The sequence below is a fragment of the Taurulus bubalis genome (assembly GCF_910589615.1).
Source record: "Taurulus bubalis genome assembly, chromosome: 10".
Lineage (NCBI taxonomy): Eukaryota > Metazoa > Chordata > Actinopteri > Perciformes > Cottidae > Taurulus > Taurulus bubalis.
In genome coordinates this window covers 18,832,333-18,852,256 of record NC_136598.1, presented here as the reverse complement: position 1 = coordinate 18,852,256, position 19,924 = coordinate 18,832,333, and the positions used below count along the sequence as shown (strand labels likewise).

Sequence of the window (19,924 nt, the reverse complement as noted above, 5' to 3'; positions counted from 1 at the left end):
TTGTTTCTAAATCACAATATTTTTGTGGCCTTACAAAGGTGACGGGCACAGGAAGGAGTGTGTCTGTTTGCGTATGCGTGCATGTATGAAGTTCCATCCATGTTCAAGCATGGGTGTGTTTATGGTGTAGACAGAGGTTAGAGGAGGGTATGTCAGGGATTAAAGCTTCTGTCCGGAACCCTCACAGTTCAGTTCCCTTTATTCTTTCTTAGAAACAATGGGGTTGCAGCACCAGACATCAAAAATGCACAAAAAAAAGTTGGCAAACTTGCTCTCCACCGAGCGGTTGAATTGATTCAATAGAAAATATTTGAACATTAAATGCTGCAAAAATGAAAAGAAGAGTATTTTTTTTGCGTTGCATTTGGTGGTTTATATGTAATGTGTCTCTCCTGGTCTGGATAAGTGTAATGACTCTGGCTAAGCCCTGTAATGGGAGTCAGACGTGTAGTGCCTGCCACCCTCCCACTAACTTTCTTGGCTGCGTAGATTTTTTTTTTAATGCCTGAATTTTAATCGTACTTTCATGCAACCACAAAGCTACATTGGTTACTGTGCACCAATCACTCCTCGGTTATTGACATTCAAGACCTCTGCCTTGGTCAGACGCTGCTTTTTTACTCACTCGAGCTCCCCTAGTGACTCTCAGTCGAGGAACTTCCTGTGCTTCAGTGAGTCACAGAGGAGCCAGTGAAAATATGGAATGGATGTCATATTTTGTATTATATCATGTTCCAGAAGTTAGAACAATGACACAAACAATTATAGCACAGTCGACAGAATACATCCTGATCTTTATTGTGACCAAGATATGTATCGTAACTCTCTGCGGAGCCAGTGTGGGCTTTAGTCTCCTGGTAGCGCTCGCCAAGAATTCTGTTCATAAGCGTTGTACCTGTGACCCGCGCCTTCCCAGAAGCTCCCCCTGCCCGCTACATTTCTAATAAATCCCCCCATCATCATTGTCACGTCGACACAGCAGAGGAAGGTAATATGTTAAACCTCCAAAGCGTGCCAAAAATAACGCCATGTTGGATTGTTTCAAAGAGAAAGGCTATTGTGTGTCCCTGGGAAGCGCCGCAGTCCCAGGGTCTCTCCGCTGATTCTTTAAAAGGACTGACCCTCTCCGAATACACAGTTTCACAATCAATCAGTTTGCATTGTAGCTGTAATGAAATCTGCCCCTTGAGTATTTATATAGAACTGCTTAAGTATTTTTTAAATAAGTGTATTTCGGTGCTCCTTAAATGAGCGCCTACAAGTGGTGTTAGTTCTTAATTCATCTCACTGTTTGGAAGCTCCATCCATCACTGAAACACTCAATTAGCAGATTGCATTTTTTTTAACAACTAATGTGGTTTCACAGTTTATCATACGTAAGCTTGCTCTCCACACATGTATTTGTTTCTTGCTTACTACAAGCATTTCTTTACAATCCTGTTTTTGTGTGAGTATATACTCTATATGTGACAGTATAATAATTCTACTGTATGGTTGTGCCTCCTTTTTACAATACTTTAATTACAAGCTGATGAGAGTGTATATTTCCATTTGTGTGTGTGTGTGCGTGTGTGTGTGGTGGTACCTATATGATAAGCATTGTGTAGCAGATTCGCCGATGTGTTTGTGTGTGCAGATTTATATAGTACCAAGTCCAAGTGACCTCTGCTGCTCTAAAATGTGTTTGTTCATTTGTACTGTTTATTTTACCTTTTGTAATTGTAAACTTTCATATAAAAGCACAATTTTAATCATAATCCCTTTGTTTGTGTGTGTGTGTGTGTGTGTGTGTGTGTGTGTGTGTGTGTGTGTGTGTGTGTGTGTGTGTGTGTGTTGCAGATCTTCTACAAAGTCACCAGTGAGATTTTCCCCGGTGAGGAGCTGCTACTTTTGATGAAGGCTGAAGAGTATCCATGTGAGATCATGGCTCCTGATATTCATGGTCAGCACTGCACAAACACACGTCTGTCCATTGCTAAGACTTGACTAACACATACACTTCACTTAAATGCAGAATAGGCTAATATTCCTCTATCTCTCCCGCCCTGCAGAGGAGAGGCAGTACCACTGTGAGGACTGTGACGAGCAGTTTGAGTCCCGTAACCAGCTGCTGGACCACCAGAAGCAGCCGTGTGGGATGCCCCCCTCCTCCTTCCTTAACCCAGGTGTGTATCTTTTCTTTTTAAATAGGTGGGCTATTTTCATACCATTGTAAACATTGGATACTGAGGAGTGAGAAGACGGATGTATAGCTTAACTGGGAGAATATGACACTAATGATGTAAGGGCTCTGTTTCCCACCCGAGACACTGAAAGAACACAACAATGACACAGCAATGACACAGGAAAGACGAGTCTACAAACTGGCATGAATTATGCTTTATTTAGAACGTTGTTTTCAGCTGAGACCACTGAGCCAAAATTACAACAGTTAATGCACTGAGGAATATATTCATCCTACATTACTTGTCCAAGACTTTGGACTTCAAACTGGATGTTATAATGTAGAAACAAGACTGGACCACAGACTAATTGAACAGAGCCTGCGGCAATAAAATCATGATATTTTCCCCATATGATATATGTAATGTAATCGGTGGCTCTTAAGTACCGCAAACATACCCCAAAACTGCACATAGTTAACATTTTACAATTTGTAGGGAAACTCAAAACCATGATATTTATTTTTCTTTGGTTAAACAGTATTCTTGCCTTTTTTTTATCTTGTCCAATAGAAGGGGACAGTGACCTGCAGGCCCAGGAACCTCAAGATTTGCGACCCCTCCTCATGTCCCATGGTCTACAGGAGTGTAAGGAGTGTGACCAGGTCTTCCCCGATGTGCAGAGGTAGGTCTGAAGCACTGAAACACACAATCTATTTCGGGAGAGCAGCCAGACAGCCATATGATAAAAAAAAACAAATGTCTAAATCCTCATTGTGCTTGCTGCAGTCTGGAGGCCCACACTCTGTCCCACTCGGAGGAGAGGGAATATAAGTGTGATCAGTGTCCCAAGGCCTTCAACTGGAAATCCAACCTTATCCGACATCAGATGTCGCATGACAGTGGCAAGCACTATGAATGTGAAAACTGCTCAAAGGTAGAGTGATGACTTTTGGAGGGGATATCGAATGACATTCTTTTTTTCACGGGAGATTTTGTAATCCCTCTCCTGTTTGCAGAAGCAGGTAGTAACTCCCCCGTGTCTCTGTGCGGTTCCTTTCCCCAGCAGGTGTTCACAGACCCCAGTAACCTACAGAGGCACATCCGCTCGCAGCACGTCGGGGCGCGGGCCCACGCCTGCGCCGACTGCGGCAAGACGTTCGCAACGTCTTCGGGCCTTAAGCAGCATAAGCACATCCACAGCAGTGTCAAGCCCTTCATGTGTAAGTCACTAAGACCCTACCTATGTAAGTCTCCTCAGTACGTTATAATAATAATTATAATAATCATAATAATGATAACAATATGCCTGTGACTTGCCTCTAATAGAACAAATGGGATGTAATTGCAAAAATGCTTGTTTGTCCTTCCTCAGCTTCTTCTCAAGATTTGCTCATGTTCTACAGGAATTACACTTGGGATTATATAGTAGCTGTGTTTAGAGTGGCAGTACCATTTATTTTAAGACAAGAGTAATTTGTATCTGCATCAGCACTCTCACACAGTGCTGATATGGTGATAACAGCCTTTAGACTAGCATGTAATTTGACTCAGCCCCTCTTGGTCTAACCTTGTTGCGGCCTCTCATAGTGACCCAGCCTCACCTGATGTTGACGCTAGAGCTAACGTTGCTTTCGCTCTCACACACACACACACACACACACACACACACACCCTTTTTGTCCCCACTCCTCAGTAAACGCTAACTCCTGCAAGACCAAAACACATTTTGACCTTTCACATTTTCGCCACCTCACTACGCAGATCTGATCCCCTTCCCCTAAAGCATTATGACCTCCACCCTTTGCCCCGTCTCTCTCTTTCCCTGACCCTTCACAAATCAACCCTCGTTCTCCTCCTCAAACAAACACACATTAACACACTCACACATATGTATATAGGCCGGAGTCACTGCATCTCCACTGCAGACCTCTGACTCCCCTCTCTTCTCCTCTCTCCCTCCGCCACATGCACCATTCCTCACAAATAGCAACCACATGTAAAGCCCTCTTCTCTGTGCTCCGTCTGAATAGGAGTCCATTTGCTGTAATCAGCAGAAAATATGCAGGTTTAAAAACAACTAATGGCTGTGTAAAAAAAAAAGAGTCAGAGCAGCCTCAAACATGACGTCTGCCCGGTAGAGACCACGAGTGCATCCAAAGTGTTTGTTTGTGCGCGTTCTCTTGGAGGGCATGTACGTGCTTGGGACAGTGCTGCACTGTATCCTCGTTCTGTTTTGTATGTCGGCGCACGCGATGCGTCAAGGATGTCTGTGTGTGTGTCTCAGAGCTTCTGTATGCGAGTGAAGCACTCGGGCCTGCAGGGTTATTCCTTACGACACTCCGCTAACCACCGCTCTCCTCTCGGGAATGTGTTTATAATATTTTGTTTCAGTTTATTAAGAGCTGATGAATACGCTTGTGTAGCGAATCTGTTCTCAGACGCAGTGTGTCACGCGTGTGTGTTGTTAGTTTGTAAATGTCACAACTACATGATTTATGGTGCAAGGCTTTTAGTGTAGCTTTCTCAGGTCCTGTACTTATTTGCTATTATAAATTTTTAAATAATTTATGTCAATGCTACAATCTTTTCTTTAACTGAAAATGTATTGCTCACGTTTTAAGTAGACATGCTCACTGCAAACTTCTACAGCCTAAGATCAAACAGATGAATTGTAATCAGTTGAAAATCATTCAAATATTTTCCAAATTTCTTCATCTGTGTTGCAAGACAGTGTCCAGAGAGGAAACAACTTGTGCAATGTCTAAGGAGTCATGCACTCTTCATTTTGTTTCCCCCAGATGTTTTCAAAACTACCTTTCTACCCTGATTGTATCCACCAAAGCCTAGCCACGAATATACTTAATTTAAATTTAGTTTCCTGGGTCAATTCATTAAAATATACTTTTTTTTATAACATTGCATAAACTCTTGGCTCGAGCGTTCCCATTTGGCGTTCCCCTGGGGTGTTTATTTAAATCTGTTTCCACAATACTTTTTCCTGCTCGTCCTCTCCATCTCCTTAAAATGCCTCTTGTGCACCTTGTGGCTGGAGGGCATCCAAAGTACAGCGAACCACTTCCTTATCCCTGTTTTAAAGATCTCATAACAATGTGAGCAAAATCAATCATCCTGAGCTGCCTCTTTCTGATACTGTCGGATGATCAAAGTTTGTATCCAAACGTCAGCTGTAGTGTAGCAAAATATCCTGAGGTGCGGGCCAACAAAGAGGAACATCTTCCTCCTTCTCATAAACTGCATTCTTGACTTTTATTAGAAAAGCGAGAGAAAAGAGCATGGGAAAACAATACGGCTACCATCCCCTTTGTGAATTCAAACAAATCATCCATCGGTAATAGATAATGTTGACAGACTAATAATGGCAATAGATAATGTCAGACAGTGAGGTTTTTTCTCAGGGCCGGGTGTTGCCACTGTATGTCAGCCAGGGTCAGACGGAACGACAGACAGGCATACAGGGGTTGACTGTGGGAAGGTCACTTAGCGCGGGGCGACAGGGACCAAGGCACAAGGTGAGGGGGCTGAGGGGGTGACAGAGAGGCCCGGAGGGGGATATGGGAAGAGGGGCAGTAGAGGACGTGAGACCTGTCCCTGGGAACAGGACTGCAGGATAGGATTCATTCAACTCTGCTTCCTTCACAAACTTAAAATAGAGCCATTGTACTGCATGCGGCTGAGAATGTGTGCGTGTGTGTGTGTATCTGTATGTCTGTGTTATGTGAATGTTCTGTGAATGTGCCTGCATGTCGCTGTGTGTGTGTGTGTGTCTCTGTGTGATTATTTACGGACTCCCTGGGAGCGTCCCTGGGAAGACAATGGGGTTGGAGATGCCTGGGAATTTGGTTTGATGTGCAGGTGATGAGTGGCAGCAACTGACTCACACCGTCAACCAAACATATTCCCCGACAATGCCAGGATCTGGACACACCTCTCCTCTTTATTTTGCTGGAAACTGTTGTTAGAGTATTAATGGGAGTATGAGCAAATCGCTCATACTGTATTTCCTCTGCCTCAGCCAGCCTGAATCTTGTTAAGTAGAGATGTCATATCATGAGATGTTATTTTATGTGTGTGTGCGGTGGGGTACTGATGCGCTCTTTATCTGTCTCTGTGTCCCTGCAGGCGAGGTGTGCCACAAGTCCTACACCCAATTCTCTAACCTGTGCCGCCATAAACGCATGCATGCCGACTGCCGCACACAGATCAAGTGCAAGGATTGTGGGCAGATGTTCAGCACCACATCCTCCCTCAACAAGCACCGGCGCTTCTGTGAAGGGAAAAATCATTTCACAGCAGGGGGATTGTTTGCCCAGGGTATGCCTCTCCCTGGCGGCCCTGGCTTGGACAAATCAGCTCTGGCGATGGGCCACAGCGTTTCTGGGTTGGCTGATTACTTTGGGGCCAGTCGCCACCACGGCGGGCTTACCTTCCCTGCTGCTCCAGCGTTTCCCTTCAGCTTCCCTGGCCTCTTCCCCTCTGGACTCTATCACCGGCCCCCGCTCATTCCTGCCACCTCTCCTGTCAGACAACCAGTCCATGCATCTCTCGCTGGGCCCGGTGCTGACCTGAGTAAGAGCCCACTGCTGCCGCCAAGCCCCGGTCTTCAGGAGTCCCGAGAGCTGCTCAAGGCTCTGCGTAAAGATAGTGGTGCGCCTGGCCACCAGATGCCAGGTTCAGAGCTCCACCTCCAGAGCTCCTCGTCCTCCACAAAGCAGCGGAACAAGCAGAGTGACCAGTCCGAGAGCAGCGACCTGGACGATGTGAGCACGCCCAGCGGAAGTGATCTGGAGAGCACATCGGGCTCAGAGTTGGAGAGTGACATGGACAGTGAGAGGGAAAGGAGGGCTGCTCGAGAAAATGGCAAAGGCCCCAAGAGGAAGGCCAGTGAAGGAGCCCCCCAGAGCCCCAGCCTGACAGACAGCAGTGCTGCTAAAGACTTTCCAGGCCCATCCCTCATCCCATCCTCGCTGGACGAGCACACAGCCGTAACAGGGGCTGTCAATGACTCTATTAAGGCCATTGCCTCCATTGCTGAGAAGTACTTTGGCTCCACAGGGCTGGCTGGCCTGCAGGACAAGAAGGTCGGGTCTCTGCCCTACCCCTCCATGTTCCCACTGCCTTTCTTCCCAGCTTTCTCTCCTCCAGTTTACCCTTTTCCAGACAGAGACCTCCGACATCCAGGCCTGAAGGACGAGCCCCAGTCTCCAGCAGATGAACGCAAGAAGGCCCAGGGCAAATCTTCATCCGGATCACCATTTGACCTCACAACTAAGCGGAAGATGGAGAAGTCTGCCACATTTGCCCCCTCCAAACCAGGCACCTCCCACGCCATTGGTCAGGATCAGCCGCTAGACCTGAGCCTGGGGGGCCGGGGTCGTGGAGGCAATGCAAGAGAGGAGGAGACCAAGAACAACCTGAGCTATGAGGAGGAGAAAGCAGTGGTGGAGATCCCAAAAGCTGACACGTCTTTACAGCATGCCAGGCCCACCCCTTTCTTCATGGACCCCATCTACAGGTATTGTTATTCCCAGTAGCGTACTTCACCAGAATTAAAGTCACTAGCCTACTTGTACTGCTGTTACACATTGTATTATGCAAGCATTATTGTAGACTGCCAAAACTGTTTCGGTGTCATTTACTGGCATCTGATTGCTAATTGTAATTGCGTAATACTGAATACCAGTGTCCCAATATGTTCTGCTGTACCTGCGTTAAGAGAAATCTACTATTAGCAGGGTTGAGAAGAGAAGAATGAGCGATCCGTTCGAGAATCTGAAAGACAAGTACATGCGGCCAGCTCCCGGCTTCCTCTTCCATCCACAGGTAGGTTCTGACTGTAGCATAGAGGGAACTGGGGCAACTGTGGGAAACTGAGAAGGAATAACATGGCACTCACCTTGTCTAGACTAAATCACACATTCTCTCCAGTCCAACGACACACTTTTTTTTTTATCTATACATTTTTATTTACACTGTTTATTTTATTTTCGAGTTGATCTCAGATGCCTTGATTGACTCTGGATTGATTCAATAGGCAACAACAGTCCAAATGTGTCTGTGTAGCTCTTGGTCAGTTTGAATTTAAGATAGTTGTGATGTCATGCAACCATGATAGCATCACTGTTCCAAGTTCAATGTTAGGCTCCCATATCTCCAGATGTGACAGCAGCGTGGCGTTAAAACAGTTAAGATATTATTATGACTCTTTCTATAAGGAACTTTAAATCAGAATGATTGTCCCAAGCTGACCACAGGGGATTAATAAGGCTCCAGCCTTATCCAGAGTACTGCTTGTTAAGCCCGTTGTTGGCTATCTGAAACAGATGTGGCAGAGAGAAAGGGCACACTCTGACACGTCTTCCCATAACATGTCTTTGACTACAATATAAAAAATGATATGCTCTTTAAGCAATGATTTCTGCCCCTGGGTTTTCTGTGCCAGTAACTCCAATGCGAGACTCCAAATGTGTGTGCATGCGGGTGTGTATGTCTGTGTGTCTATGACATGTTGCATTGACGTTCATTTGTTCAATCTGCCCCCGCGGGTGAGAACGGTCCGTCGGAAAGTGAAAACACCACTTTCTCAGGCATAGGATTTTTTTTTCTTCTCTTTTCTGGCTGTTTCAGGTCTGGTTTTTACAGGCTGTTTCATTTGCCTGATTTATGTCCCCTGTCCAGAGTGCTGCATGGGCCCAGCCTGCAGCAGCCACATGGCTGTCCCACACGCCTTAATGAGGTGTCCTATCAGTAGAAACACTAACAGAGTGCTTAGGCCATCTTTATGACTTTATGATGTCTGGACACACAAATCATTCCCAGAAACACTAGACCGGGTAGGGCTAACCCAGACCAGGCGAGGGGCCCTTCTGTATACTTTTCAGGGGGTTTGTTTTCAGTCACCTGACTCACTCTTTAGCTACATATAAAATAAAAGGTTGCAAAGCTGAGGGGACTGGAACTTTTTTTTCAACCTTTAGTGATTCAGCTTTTTATTTCCTGGCAGGACATTTTACTGCGAAGCAATACTAGCTTAGATTACATACTGGCAGTATATTTGAGGCCTGCTATAATGAGCTTATTGAACACCAGGAAGTGTTGGGAACTATTAGAAACCTCCTATAATTCCAGCGCCATAACTCTGCAGATAGGCAACTCGTTGCTCATTCAAAGTTAATCACATCGGGACCCATCAATCCCTCTGTACCCATATGTGTCCAATCTAAAGCTGTTGATTCATGCGCCACTTCCTGGTTCTGACTGCTTTCTCTTCTCCTTCTGTTCCGCCCCTCAGTTTCGTTTGCCAGATCAGAGAACTTGGGTAAGTTCCTCTTTAACCTACAGTACTGCCATGTGTCTTTACTTCTACCAAACGGACCCCATCCTCTAATAATGCATGGGCTGCATAACAGTTTACAACTGACATCACCCAGCATTTGCATGGCTTTAGCCCATCACATCACGCACTGACTCTGATTCTGGTCATAGAGCTACTTTATTGTATAAAGAAATGTCATCTGAATGTTAGGAATGGTCATCATATAATATTATTTTGTATTAATTTCCCTTGAGTCTGCGAGTCTTTCTGTTTGATTTGTTGTCGACATATTTACGTGAAAAGGTTTAAGTGGGAATTTCTAGCCGAGCTACACTCAGTCCATCCACCAGCTCTGAATATACAGAAATGTTTGCTTATTTGGAGAATGAAGCAGACTTTGCAAATGGGCATTGGGGGATGAGTGAGATGGAGGGATGGTGTTGAGGAGGGGCTGCTTTACATCAGCACGAGGGTGGCAGTCTCTTTGGGACACTGGCTGGGGGGACTGGGGGGTTAGTTCCTCCCTCCAAACATCTGGTTCCCGATAAAGATCAACAATTGAGAATGCATCTCACTAATTAAGGCCCTCACAGCATCACTGACATCTGAAGATAGCCAATCAACTGCTGGTCCCACAGCGACGCTACAGCAACAAGCAAGTTCACAGACACACACACACATACATACACTGCCCGGGGGGGACAGACAAGGGGGTTTTGGGAGGTGTGTGTGTGTGCGCGGGAGTCTCTTATAGGAAGAAGTAGGGGGGTTATAAAACCTTTGAAATTTTGCTTTAGAGCAAAATGTGGAGCCGTTTATCCTCTTGTACTTTAAGTCAGACATTTGTACACACAGCATTGTCAAACAGTGGCCTAATGAACCGGGCTCACCATCCATAAAAATGTCTCAAAGGCCGAGGGTTTTTCTAAGCGTAATCTGTGGCAGACTGATGGTTACTAGTTGCAATCATTAATCCATTGGATTGAACGTGTGAATAATTTACTGTTGGACTGCGAACAATTTGACTGGTTTAGAGAATGTGTTAAAAAAATCTTAAACATAAAAGATAAAAATATATAGTTTTGTCTTTTTCCACCAACACGGGCCATGCAACAATGACTTCACCTGGAAAATATGAACCCGAAATAAATCATCATTCATTTGATGTCATGTAGAAAGCTCAATTGTTCATAATTTAAATTATGCAAGATTCTTTTTCTTCACAAAAACAAAGGCACATTCCAATGACAATTTTATTCGGTTACATACATCAAGTCAAACACCAGTATGTATTTTATAACGAGGACTATGCCTTTTATTTAGAGGAGAGACAAAGGAGTGAGATTAAACTCTTAATAGAGTGCAGCAGCATGAGAGCGTGGAGTTGTGATCAGACTTTCCCAGCAGATGGAGCTGGGGTGGAGTATTTTCAGGTCTAAAAAGTGTCTTATCGGACATGCTCACTACTGCTGACAGCTTTAAGGGCCTTAATGTTCTCTGGAGTTATGGGTTCTCGTTGAGCAAGGCAGACAAACTGAGTGTTCACTCCAGCGCCTGAAAAGAGCCCGATGAAATAGACGGTGCACATTCAAAAGAAATATGAAAGCATTTCACCTCCCTCTTCCCTACAACCCGTTGCCTATCTTTCAATCCATCGCTCTCCTTCTTTCTTTCTCTCTCTCTCTCTCTCTCTGTTCTCTCCCTTGCCTTTGATTCATGGCATGCAGCATCGGCATATTCATAATCAAACGGACCTGACACTCCACATCCTCCCTCTGTGGGAACGTCGACGGCTGCGGCAGGAACTTTACACTCGGCCGTCACTCCTAATCAGCTGCTCCCAACAGCAGGCTCCACCATCATCCATCAGTCCTTCTCTCTCCGGGCTCTGTTCGCTCTTTCTTGCTTTCCTCCTCTCCTCTTCTTTCCCACTCTTCTCCTCTATCGCAGAGTCCTTCATCATGCTTCTTCTCCGATTCTCTTCCTCTGTTTCTCTCCCCTCGGCCTGCTCCATCTTGGCATGAAGCCTGAGAGTGACAGCGGGTGAAAGCAGGAGATGAAATGTCAGAGTCGGAGCAGGGCTCTGGTGGAGGACCCGAATCACCATTGATTTGTTGCCTTATTGAAATAAGAATAAGAAACAGGCTGAGAATTCAATACACGCAAAATAATGCAAATTTGTGTGGCCCCTGTAAAAAAATGGGGGGGAAAAAAACCTTGTGTGTGAGAGATGGGCTGACAGGCCCTGCGGCCTATTGGGACCCCACCCCTCCCTCTCCTCCTCCCTCTGGTCCTCCCTTCACTCCCCCTCCAGCCCCCGCTCCTCCCCCATCCCGCCCCTCTCAGCACAGCGATATCATTATTACCCGTGTCTGGCCCTTGATCAGTAATGTCAACATCTTTCATATTGACGAATGTGCTGTCTGCCCGCATTGTGCACAGAATAGTTTACAGCCCAGCAGTGGACATGAATCACTCCTCTGCCACACACAAACACACACACACACGGACATGTATCTGACAACACACATACACACTAAGCACGTACAATCGCGCTCACATACAATGCACATGACATTCTACACACTCTCACAAATACAAATGCATTGTAAATACATTCTTCTCTCTCACCCATACATATATTTTCTATTTCACACACATAGATGGCTATTAATCAACTGCGGCCACCGTGCAGGACATAGTGTCTTGTTCATAAACACACGCACACAGACCAACTGATAAGTGCACATATCTCCTCGGAGAGTACCTGATGAAAGTAAATGTTCAGCTTCATTAGTAGATTGGCTGCAGTCCTTAATCCTGTGTGTGTGTGTGTGTGTGTGTGTGTGTGTGTGTGTGTGTGTGTGTGTGTGTGTGTGTGTTCATGTATGTACTGTGCATACATGTGTATTTTTAAGGGAACAAGAGCTGGCTGAATTTAACATTCAAAGTTTGACGCCTGCTCGCCACTGACTATGAATGCGAGAATGCTGTTTTTTGTTTAACTACGAAGTTATGAATCAGTATCAAATGTTCTTGTCATGTCCACAAACCAGGGATTTGACCTTGCGATTCATGAATCATTGATAAGCGGCATAATACGAATTCACCCAATACCTGTTTCGCTTTATTTCACCTGGTGCAATGCCTGTAAACAAGGCTCGTCAATCAAAAAAGATATGATCAAATTAGTTGAGAAAATAGGAATTATATATTCAGTAAGACACATTTAACTTTAGACAAGAAGTGTGTTTTTGCTTAATATTAGGACATCAACAGCAAATGTAGAAATGTGTAGTTGCTGTAATCTTTCAGTGTTTTGGACATGTGTACAGCATATCCTCTGAATTATTCATTGCTTTTGGCTTTTTCCATTTTATCAAGATTTATTTTTTGTGACATGATCATGACAAGTGATGCAGCTTTCAAAACTTAAAAAGTCACACATCAGTTTCTTGCTTTGCATGTTGGACTTGCAATGCTAAATGAACACAAAGTGTTTTTAATCACAACGCTAACCCCTCGTTCTGCTTCTTCCTCTCCTTTGTGTCCTCAGATGTCGGCCATCGAGAACATGGCAGAGAAGCTGGAGACGTTCGGCTCCTTGAAGCCCGAATCTGGTGACCTGCTGCGCTCCGTCCCCTCCATGTTTGACTTTCGAGCCCCACCCTCTGCCCTGCCAGAGACGCTGCTGCGCAAGGGCAAGGAGCGCTACACATGCAGGTAACTACGACAACTGGCGTCGCAGGACATTGTATGGTGGTCATAAATGAACAATCGTCTATAGAAAGTAGTTTTATTTTTGGCATTTTAGTCTCTTTTTTTATGATGATTAAGTGATTTTTAATATTAGAATAATACATGTTTTTAGATTACTGAAGTAATGTAATTAAAACATCCTTAAAAAAATGTCTCTTACTCATTTATAGATATTGTGGGAAAATATTCCCACGCTCTGCCAACCTGACCCGCCACCTCAGGACCCATACAGGAGAGCAACCATATAAGTAAGACTATTTCTACGAACACATGTACTGTCTCCTGGAGCTGTCTTTTTGTGTATGTATTGTTGAGGAGGTGTGTGGCTGTTTAGTTTGGGTTTGAAGGATAAAAAAACTAAAAAAACATGTCAGCTGAATATCATCCTCCTCTCATGCATTCTACCAACAACAATCCATCCGTCCTCCTCACTTCCAAGAATACACTTCCAAGATGTTTTCCCAGGCAATTCTCGTCCACAGTTAGGACAGAGATTATGTGTGTTTTCTTATGCCGTAAAAGCCTGGAATGATTACCCTGCCGCTAAATAATTTGCCTGATGAAAAATGGTGTCCGTCGTCAGGGTGACAGGAAGAGGAGGGGGGGGGGGATTAAGCTTGGCTGGTAAAAGGGCAGAGCTGAGAGGAAGCAAGGAAGTTTGGTGAAAAATTGGGGTGATGAGGAGCACGGGCAGATGTCCAGGCCCGGCAGCTGTGGTGATTTCTCTTGTGCGTATGAGACTGGAACTGAACTGCGAGCCCGATAGCTACTTGCCGCACAAAGTGAGGCTTTCTCGCCAACTAAAAGTGTTATCGCAAGATTAAGTTTGTTCCTTTTTTTTTTCTTGAATCATAGTCTAGTTGGCGTATAAGACCCAATAAAATGCCTGCCTTCCGTCCTTTTCCAGGTGCTGCTGAGGTAGAAGTAACAATGCAGCAGCAGTACACATGTAAAAATGAATCTTGCACATTTACTACATTTAGATAATGAGTAAGCGCTGGCTTGCACTGCTCTGCTTTGTAGTTACTAAGGTAGTGGAATGTTGGCCCAAAGCTTGGAGGAGGCCTGCTGACCACAGGGGAGAGAGAAAGACAGACGCAGGCCTCGACTGCCCGAGTCTGATAGCCTGCACTCAACACGCTGGCATGCCATTAAAGATCACCGCTGTTTATTGTAATTTTTTGTGGAGATAACCGGGGGGTTCCTGAGGGACAGCCAATCGACCGAGCTAATTCCTCCAGAAGAAAAGATGTAATCTTCTCGTATAATTTTGCATGAAGAAACTTGGCAAGAGGCTCTAATTTTGCAGGGCTAGAACCAAAATCGGTTGCGTGCTTATTTTGTGAGGGAAGAATGCAATTTTATTGCACTGGCTGGAGATAAGAGGCATTGCTGTTTCACCTTAAACAAGCTCCTCCATCATGACTTGGACTCTGGGACTGCTGGGACTGTATGCATGTGTGTATGTGTGTCCCACATTATGTATCCTATTATGTTTCCCACAGAACAAACCGCCGGTTCCTGTTTCATTATGCAGCACAGGTCTGACTAGCAGCTTGTGTATTATTTTATTTCTTTGTCATTTCATAATTGTTTTATTAAGCGAAAGACCTCCGCTTTTCCCGCAGGTGTAAATACTGCGACCGCTCCTTCAGCATCTCCTCCAACCTGCAACGTCACATTCGCAACATCCACAACAAGGAAAAGCCCTTCAAGTGCCACTTGTGTGATCGTTGCTTCGGGCAGCAGACCAACCTGGACCGCCACCTCAAGAAGCACGAGAATGGCAATCTGTCAGGTGAGAAGTCTTCAACATGCATTTCTGGTTTTGGAGAGATGAGTTTTCACAGCTGATTCAGGCCATGTATTTTCTCTTTCCATATTTCATTAGAGAAAATTAGAGCTGCTAAGCTGATTTGTGACATAGCATTGTATTGCATTATAAATCATTCTGCTGAATATTCTAAAACATTTTAAATTATTTTATCAGCTGAAATTAGATCCATCTTTCATCCTCTGCAACACTACAAATCCTTTTTGAATGAGCTGCTTTCATTAGCAGCACAGCTTATGGGTTCAATAGGTTGCATCAGATTTTTCCACTTAATCGGATATGATTACTCTATTAAATGTGAAATCAGTTATCTGCCAAGCGTTCCTTTATGCAGCATCACACAATGTATCCCACAACATACAGAAAATAGACACTTTGGCAGGTCCATCTTTAAAAGTGCATTGAATGTGTCCAAGCGTAGCCAAAACTCATATAATTTAATTTAAGATATTAGTCAAGATCTAAATGCTTCCAGAAATACCAAAGATGTCACAGAGAATTCCATGGAAATGTATGGAAATGATGCACAGTCAAATTTGTACCTATGATCTAACGCGTCCACGATTACATTACGAGGTAAAAATTGGGTTTGAACATTTCACTCACTGTAATTTAATTGAAGCGTTGGAACCAGCAGATACAGAATATATCACACTGCCATTGAGTGACATGTTTAGGGGGAAACAAAAGTTATTAACACATGCACAGTTACATTTTAGCACAACCAATATTTAGAATGTGTTCTTTTCAATATTGACTTTGAAAAATCAAAACCTTTGAGGACAGAACTGGAATTTGTTTGTTTTCTTTCTGCAGGCACAGCAATGTCGTCCCCACGGTCTGAGCTGGACAGTGGCAGTGCCATATTGGATGACAAAGAAGACTCTTATTTCAATGAAATAAGAAATTTCATCAGCAACACGGGCCAGAACCAGGCATCACCGGACCCCTCAGAGGAAGGGTAAGCACAGCTGTATTAGCTATTATTCTGAGGACCGGCTTTTTTTTCTTGATAAGGTCTACAGCTACAGCGCTAAACAACATGTTTATAGACAAATATCATCCAGGCTTCTCACCCACCACATCTCAGCAGCAGGGACAAACCAGTCCTCCTGAAAAAGGCCTTGACCCTCAATGCTGCATGTTGAACTCTTGCATTAATTGTGACCACATTAAGACTGTAAAACTTAAAAGGACTCTCCAGGCTTGTATAAGTATGAGTAACGAGCTATTTGCTATCAGCCCATTTTAGATTTGAATTTTCATACCACCCAGCTATCTCTCATTAATCATGACGTCATGCTTCGAGGTCTGGAGTAAAGAGCAATCATCTGTGAGGACATTTAAGATAATGGAAGGTTTTGGGAACATGCAGGAGCTCCTTGTATCCGTTGCCTTTCGGCCACACGTAACGAACAGATATCTGTGCGTATTTACGCATTATGCAAATCAATTCTTGGAGCTGTGATGAGGTCGGATAGCAGCGGAGAGGTCTGCTCAGGTCTCTGAGTTTGTTTTCACGTGCCTCGCGTTGGTGTGATCACAGGGCAGATTGTGAGTCTGGATAGAGATCTCGCAGACTGCTACAGGATCGTGAAGAAGGCCTGTGAGAGCAGAGCGTCAGAGGGAAGGGGAGAGAAGCAGGAGGGGGAGAGCCGCAGTTAGCCCACAACATCTGGAACCAACATGTCTGCTTACAGGAAGAGGGTAGAGGGGGTGGGGTCAAAGGGTCGGCCCGTGTTTCCTTTCAAAGTGCTGTGCTCCTGACTACTTCTGATAGATACTTTATCCCCAGCAAATTACCACGTTTGAAAGCGTAATTAGCGAATCTGTTTTCTTAATCACAGAGCTCGAGCTCTTTCTTTTAGAGCCGGTCTCTCCTCTCAGCCCTGCGAGCCCGGCACGGCACGAACACCACCTTGTCGGCCTCAAACTGTCTATCCTGGCGGGAGATCTGTCCAAAAAGCACAATATTATTAGCTGCTGATGAAAGAGGAAAGAGGATGTAGATACTGTAGGTGCTGAAATTTAATCTGCAATAATACCCTCTCTCCCCTTCCCCGAAAGTCGCCGCATGCTCAAAGGCATCCCTTTACAAATCCAGTGCAGGGATCCTGTTTATAAGCAGCGTATAGTTATGCGGAGATGTGCTTGATGGGTTTTGTTTACTATCTATCTACTTCACGGCGTCCAGTTCTCGGTTTGTCTCTGAATCCTTTGTGGGAGAAATGGCATTTTTGGGAGCTGACGAAAGACGTCCTAAAGTGTAATTAGTGAATGGGTCTAAATGTGGTTCCAGATGATTTACCAAATGGTGGTTTCCTGTGGCGCTGAGACGGAGGGACAGATTAAGACTCAGGCAGTTTGGATAGCTCTCCCTCTCTCCCTCCACGGGGATAGAGGAATGGGCCGGTAGGCAACACTCCCATAACTCTCCCACCAAATGTGGCTGTCAGCTAAATATTTTGCCTATTAGATGAATACGAGATAGTAGAGAAAATAAACAAGGAGAGAGGCAAAGCACTCCAGTTAAGTGCTGCAACGATCAACCCAGTGCTGCTGTGCCCAAAGGGGCTCCAGAGCCTCGATGACTAACGGGATCCCGGCTCTCTCGGTCCCAGCTGCCTTGTCCGGCCTTAGACCCAACGCTCTCTGTTCTATATCCCATACGCTCCATTGTTTTTGTATTTATAATGAAAGGACTCTCACAAGAATGTGTAGAAAACAAAAAAAGCCAGACTAAAGCAAGCACCCAGTAACTGTATTTACCCTAATGTATATAGCTCAGTGTCGTATTCCCTATGTATTTAAGTACCAGAGGATATCTCAATTTCAAAATGACTTTCTAAAACATAAAATTAGTCTATTTATGAAATTAAGGAAAATGTCTGTCATTTATTTTTATTAGACTGTACTTCTCCATCCAGCTGTATTGATCTAATCAATGTTCCTGGTCTGCAGGTTAAATTGCGGTTCATTTGAAGAAGAGAAGCCGCTGATAGCCAGCCATGGGTCACGTGACCTGGAAGACGAGGAAGCAGAGGACATTGGTGCTGACGAAGAAGAGGGGGAAGCGCCGAGCAACACTCCTGGGAAACAGGAAGACGAGGTGCTTCTTAGTAGCGTCGGAGATGACATCGTAAAAGACGAAATGGACTTCAGTGGACCCGACGACTTAAACCTCAACTGCAAAACCTCTCCTCGGAGGTAAATTCAAAACAACTAAAGCAAAATGTTACATTGTATAAATCATGATGAGTTGCTTGACTAGAAGGTTTCTGCTTGACCTTTAGGTATAAGGAGGAGCCGAGTGGCTACTCAGCCTTGGATCATATTCGTCACTTTTCGGACATGGGCAAGCTGGAGGAGAGCGAGCTGAGTGAAGGAGATGAGGACGATGGATCGTTTGGCTCCCCGTCTCTGACTGATGCAGTCAAACAGCCACTCTTTAGGAAATCTAAGTCTCAGGTAAAAGAAACATTCATTCAGTGTTAATGTTTTTTTCACTTGCTCAGATTGGCAAATGGGACAGAAATCTGTGTACTTACCCCAAATAAAATAAAGACCAAAGTTAATTGTCTTTGAAAAGTGAGTTGCTAAATGAACTTGCCCAATGTGGTGTTTCACTGTACCTGGTCAATCAGGAAAGAGTTGAGCCTTGACATTTCACATGCATGTTTATCTACACCATTACATTTAAGCATAGTAGCTAAACGTGACTTGTCTCCCTCAGGCGTACGCCATGATGCTGTCTCTGGCTGAAAAGGACTCTCTCCACCCAGCCTCCCACACCCCGGCCACCATGTGGCACAGTCTGGCACGGGCTGCGGCTGAATCCAGTGCCATCCAGTCCCTCAGCCACGTATGATGACACCCCTTCGCGCTTTCCTTTCACCTTTCAACCCCCCAAACCTGACCTATGGCACTGGGAGCCCATTGCAGGGGCTATGTGCAGTGGCCCCCTGATCGTCCACAGAGTGACTGCTGAGCAGAACCACGGCCCATCTGACTGCTGAGCCTTACACACAAAGCTGGGTCACTGTCCATGCAGAACCCAGCAAAGCCCCCCAAAAAACTCCCAACAGATACAGAGCAAAATGTCCCTCTGAGACCTTAAAATGTAGTTGTCCCATTTACACCAACCAGGATGATAGCAAGGATGACGACTGTGGTGAAAATAATAATAAGTAATAATAGCTGTATTTATTCTGCTGAATTTCTATGTTTTGCACAGCAAAGGCAGCTGGTGGACATGGAAGATAGATGTGCTGATATCATTGCTAAACTGCATTTATTCCCCAGCACATAGAAGACAAGCTGAGAGGATGAGTTTGGTTGTGTCTCTAAGACAGCCACGTTCAGCCTAGTATGTTTCATTGTGTGTAAAGCCCTGGCTTTGACAGATGTATCTTTAAAATATATTACAAGAATTCCCTTTAACCCCCTCAGAGATCCACAGGTGTTTCTCATAAATACATGTACTTGATGATAAAAAATGAAGGGTGGGGTTAACAACCTCAGTTCCAATGAAAACCGCTCCATGTACGGACAGTGCTAACAGCGCTTTACTATCACTGAAGTCATTGAAGAACAAATTTAAAAAAAGTAATTGTTAAACTGAAATCAGGCCAGTTTCCCATCTGTGTTTTCATAGCTGCGTGTGTCTGCACAATCATAGCACTGTACACAAGTGTCTACCAACTGTTCTCCACTGCACTCCATCCTGCCCGCCTGCGCTATCTGTGAAAGGATATAAATAGATTGTCTTTTTAGTGGAAGAGAAGAAAACACAATTTTTTTTTACTGAAATAAGTAGCCAGTGCTGAAGTTAAT

The 19,924-nt window shown here is 44.6% G+C and overlaps 1 protein-coding gene across 1 annotated transcript in view; it reads left to right on the top strand.

Annotated features, from left to right (window-relative positions):
• mecom (MDS1 and EVI1 complex locus) overlaps positions 1–18,959 on the top strand; it is a gene marked incomplete at both ends in the record, with an annotated part of 126,873 nt that extends 107,914 nt beyond the window's left edge. The window contains 15 exons of the mRNA XM_079225205.1: positions 1,840–1,942; positions 2,052–2,165; positions 2,736–2,847; positions 2,952–3,099; positions 3,229–3,409; positions 6,306–7,698; positions 7,919–8,006; positions 9,475–9,501; positions 13,055–13,221; positions 13,428–13,505; positions 14,886–15,055; positions 15,908–16,052; positions 18,053–18,298; positions 18,385–18,559; positions 18,825–18,959. Coding sequence (XP_079081331.1) covers positions 1,840–1,942; positions 2,052–2,165; positions 2,736–2,847; positions 2,952–3,099; positions 3,229–3,409; positions 6,306–7,698; positions 7,919–8,006; positions 9,475–9,501; positions 13,055–13,221; positions 13,428–13,505; positions 14,886–15,055; positions 15,908–16,052; positions 18,053–18,298; positions 18,385–18,559; positions 18,825–18,959 — 3,282 coding nt within the window. The remainder of the gene's footprint in view (positions 1–1,839; positions 1,943–2,051; positions 2,166–2,735; positions 2,848–2,951; positions 3,100–3,228; positions 3,410–6,305; positions 7,699–7,918; positions 8,007–9,474; positions 9,502–13,054; positions 13,222–13,427; positions 13,506–14,885; positions 15,056–15,907; positions 16,053–18,052; positions 18,299–18,384; positions 18,560–18,824) is intronic.
• Between the last annotated feature and the right edge of the window lie 965 nt (positions 18,960–19,924).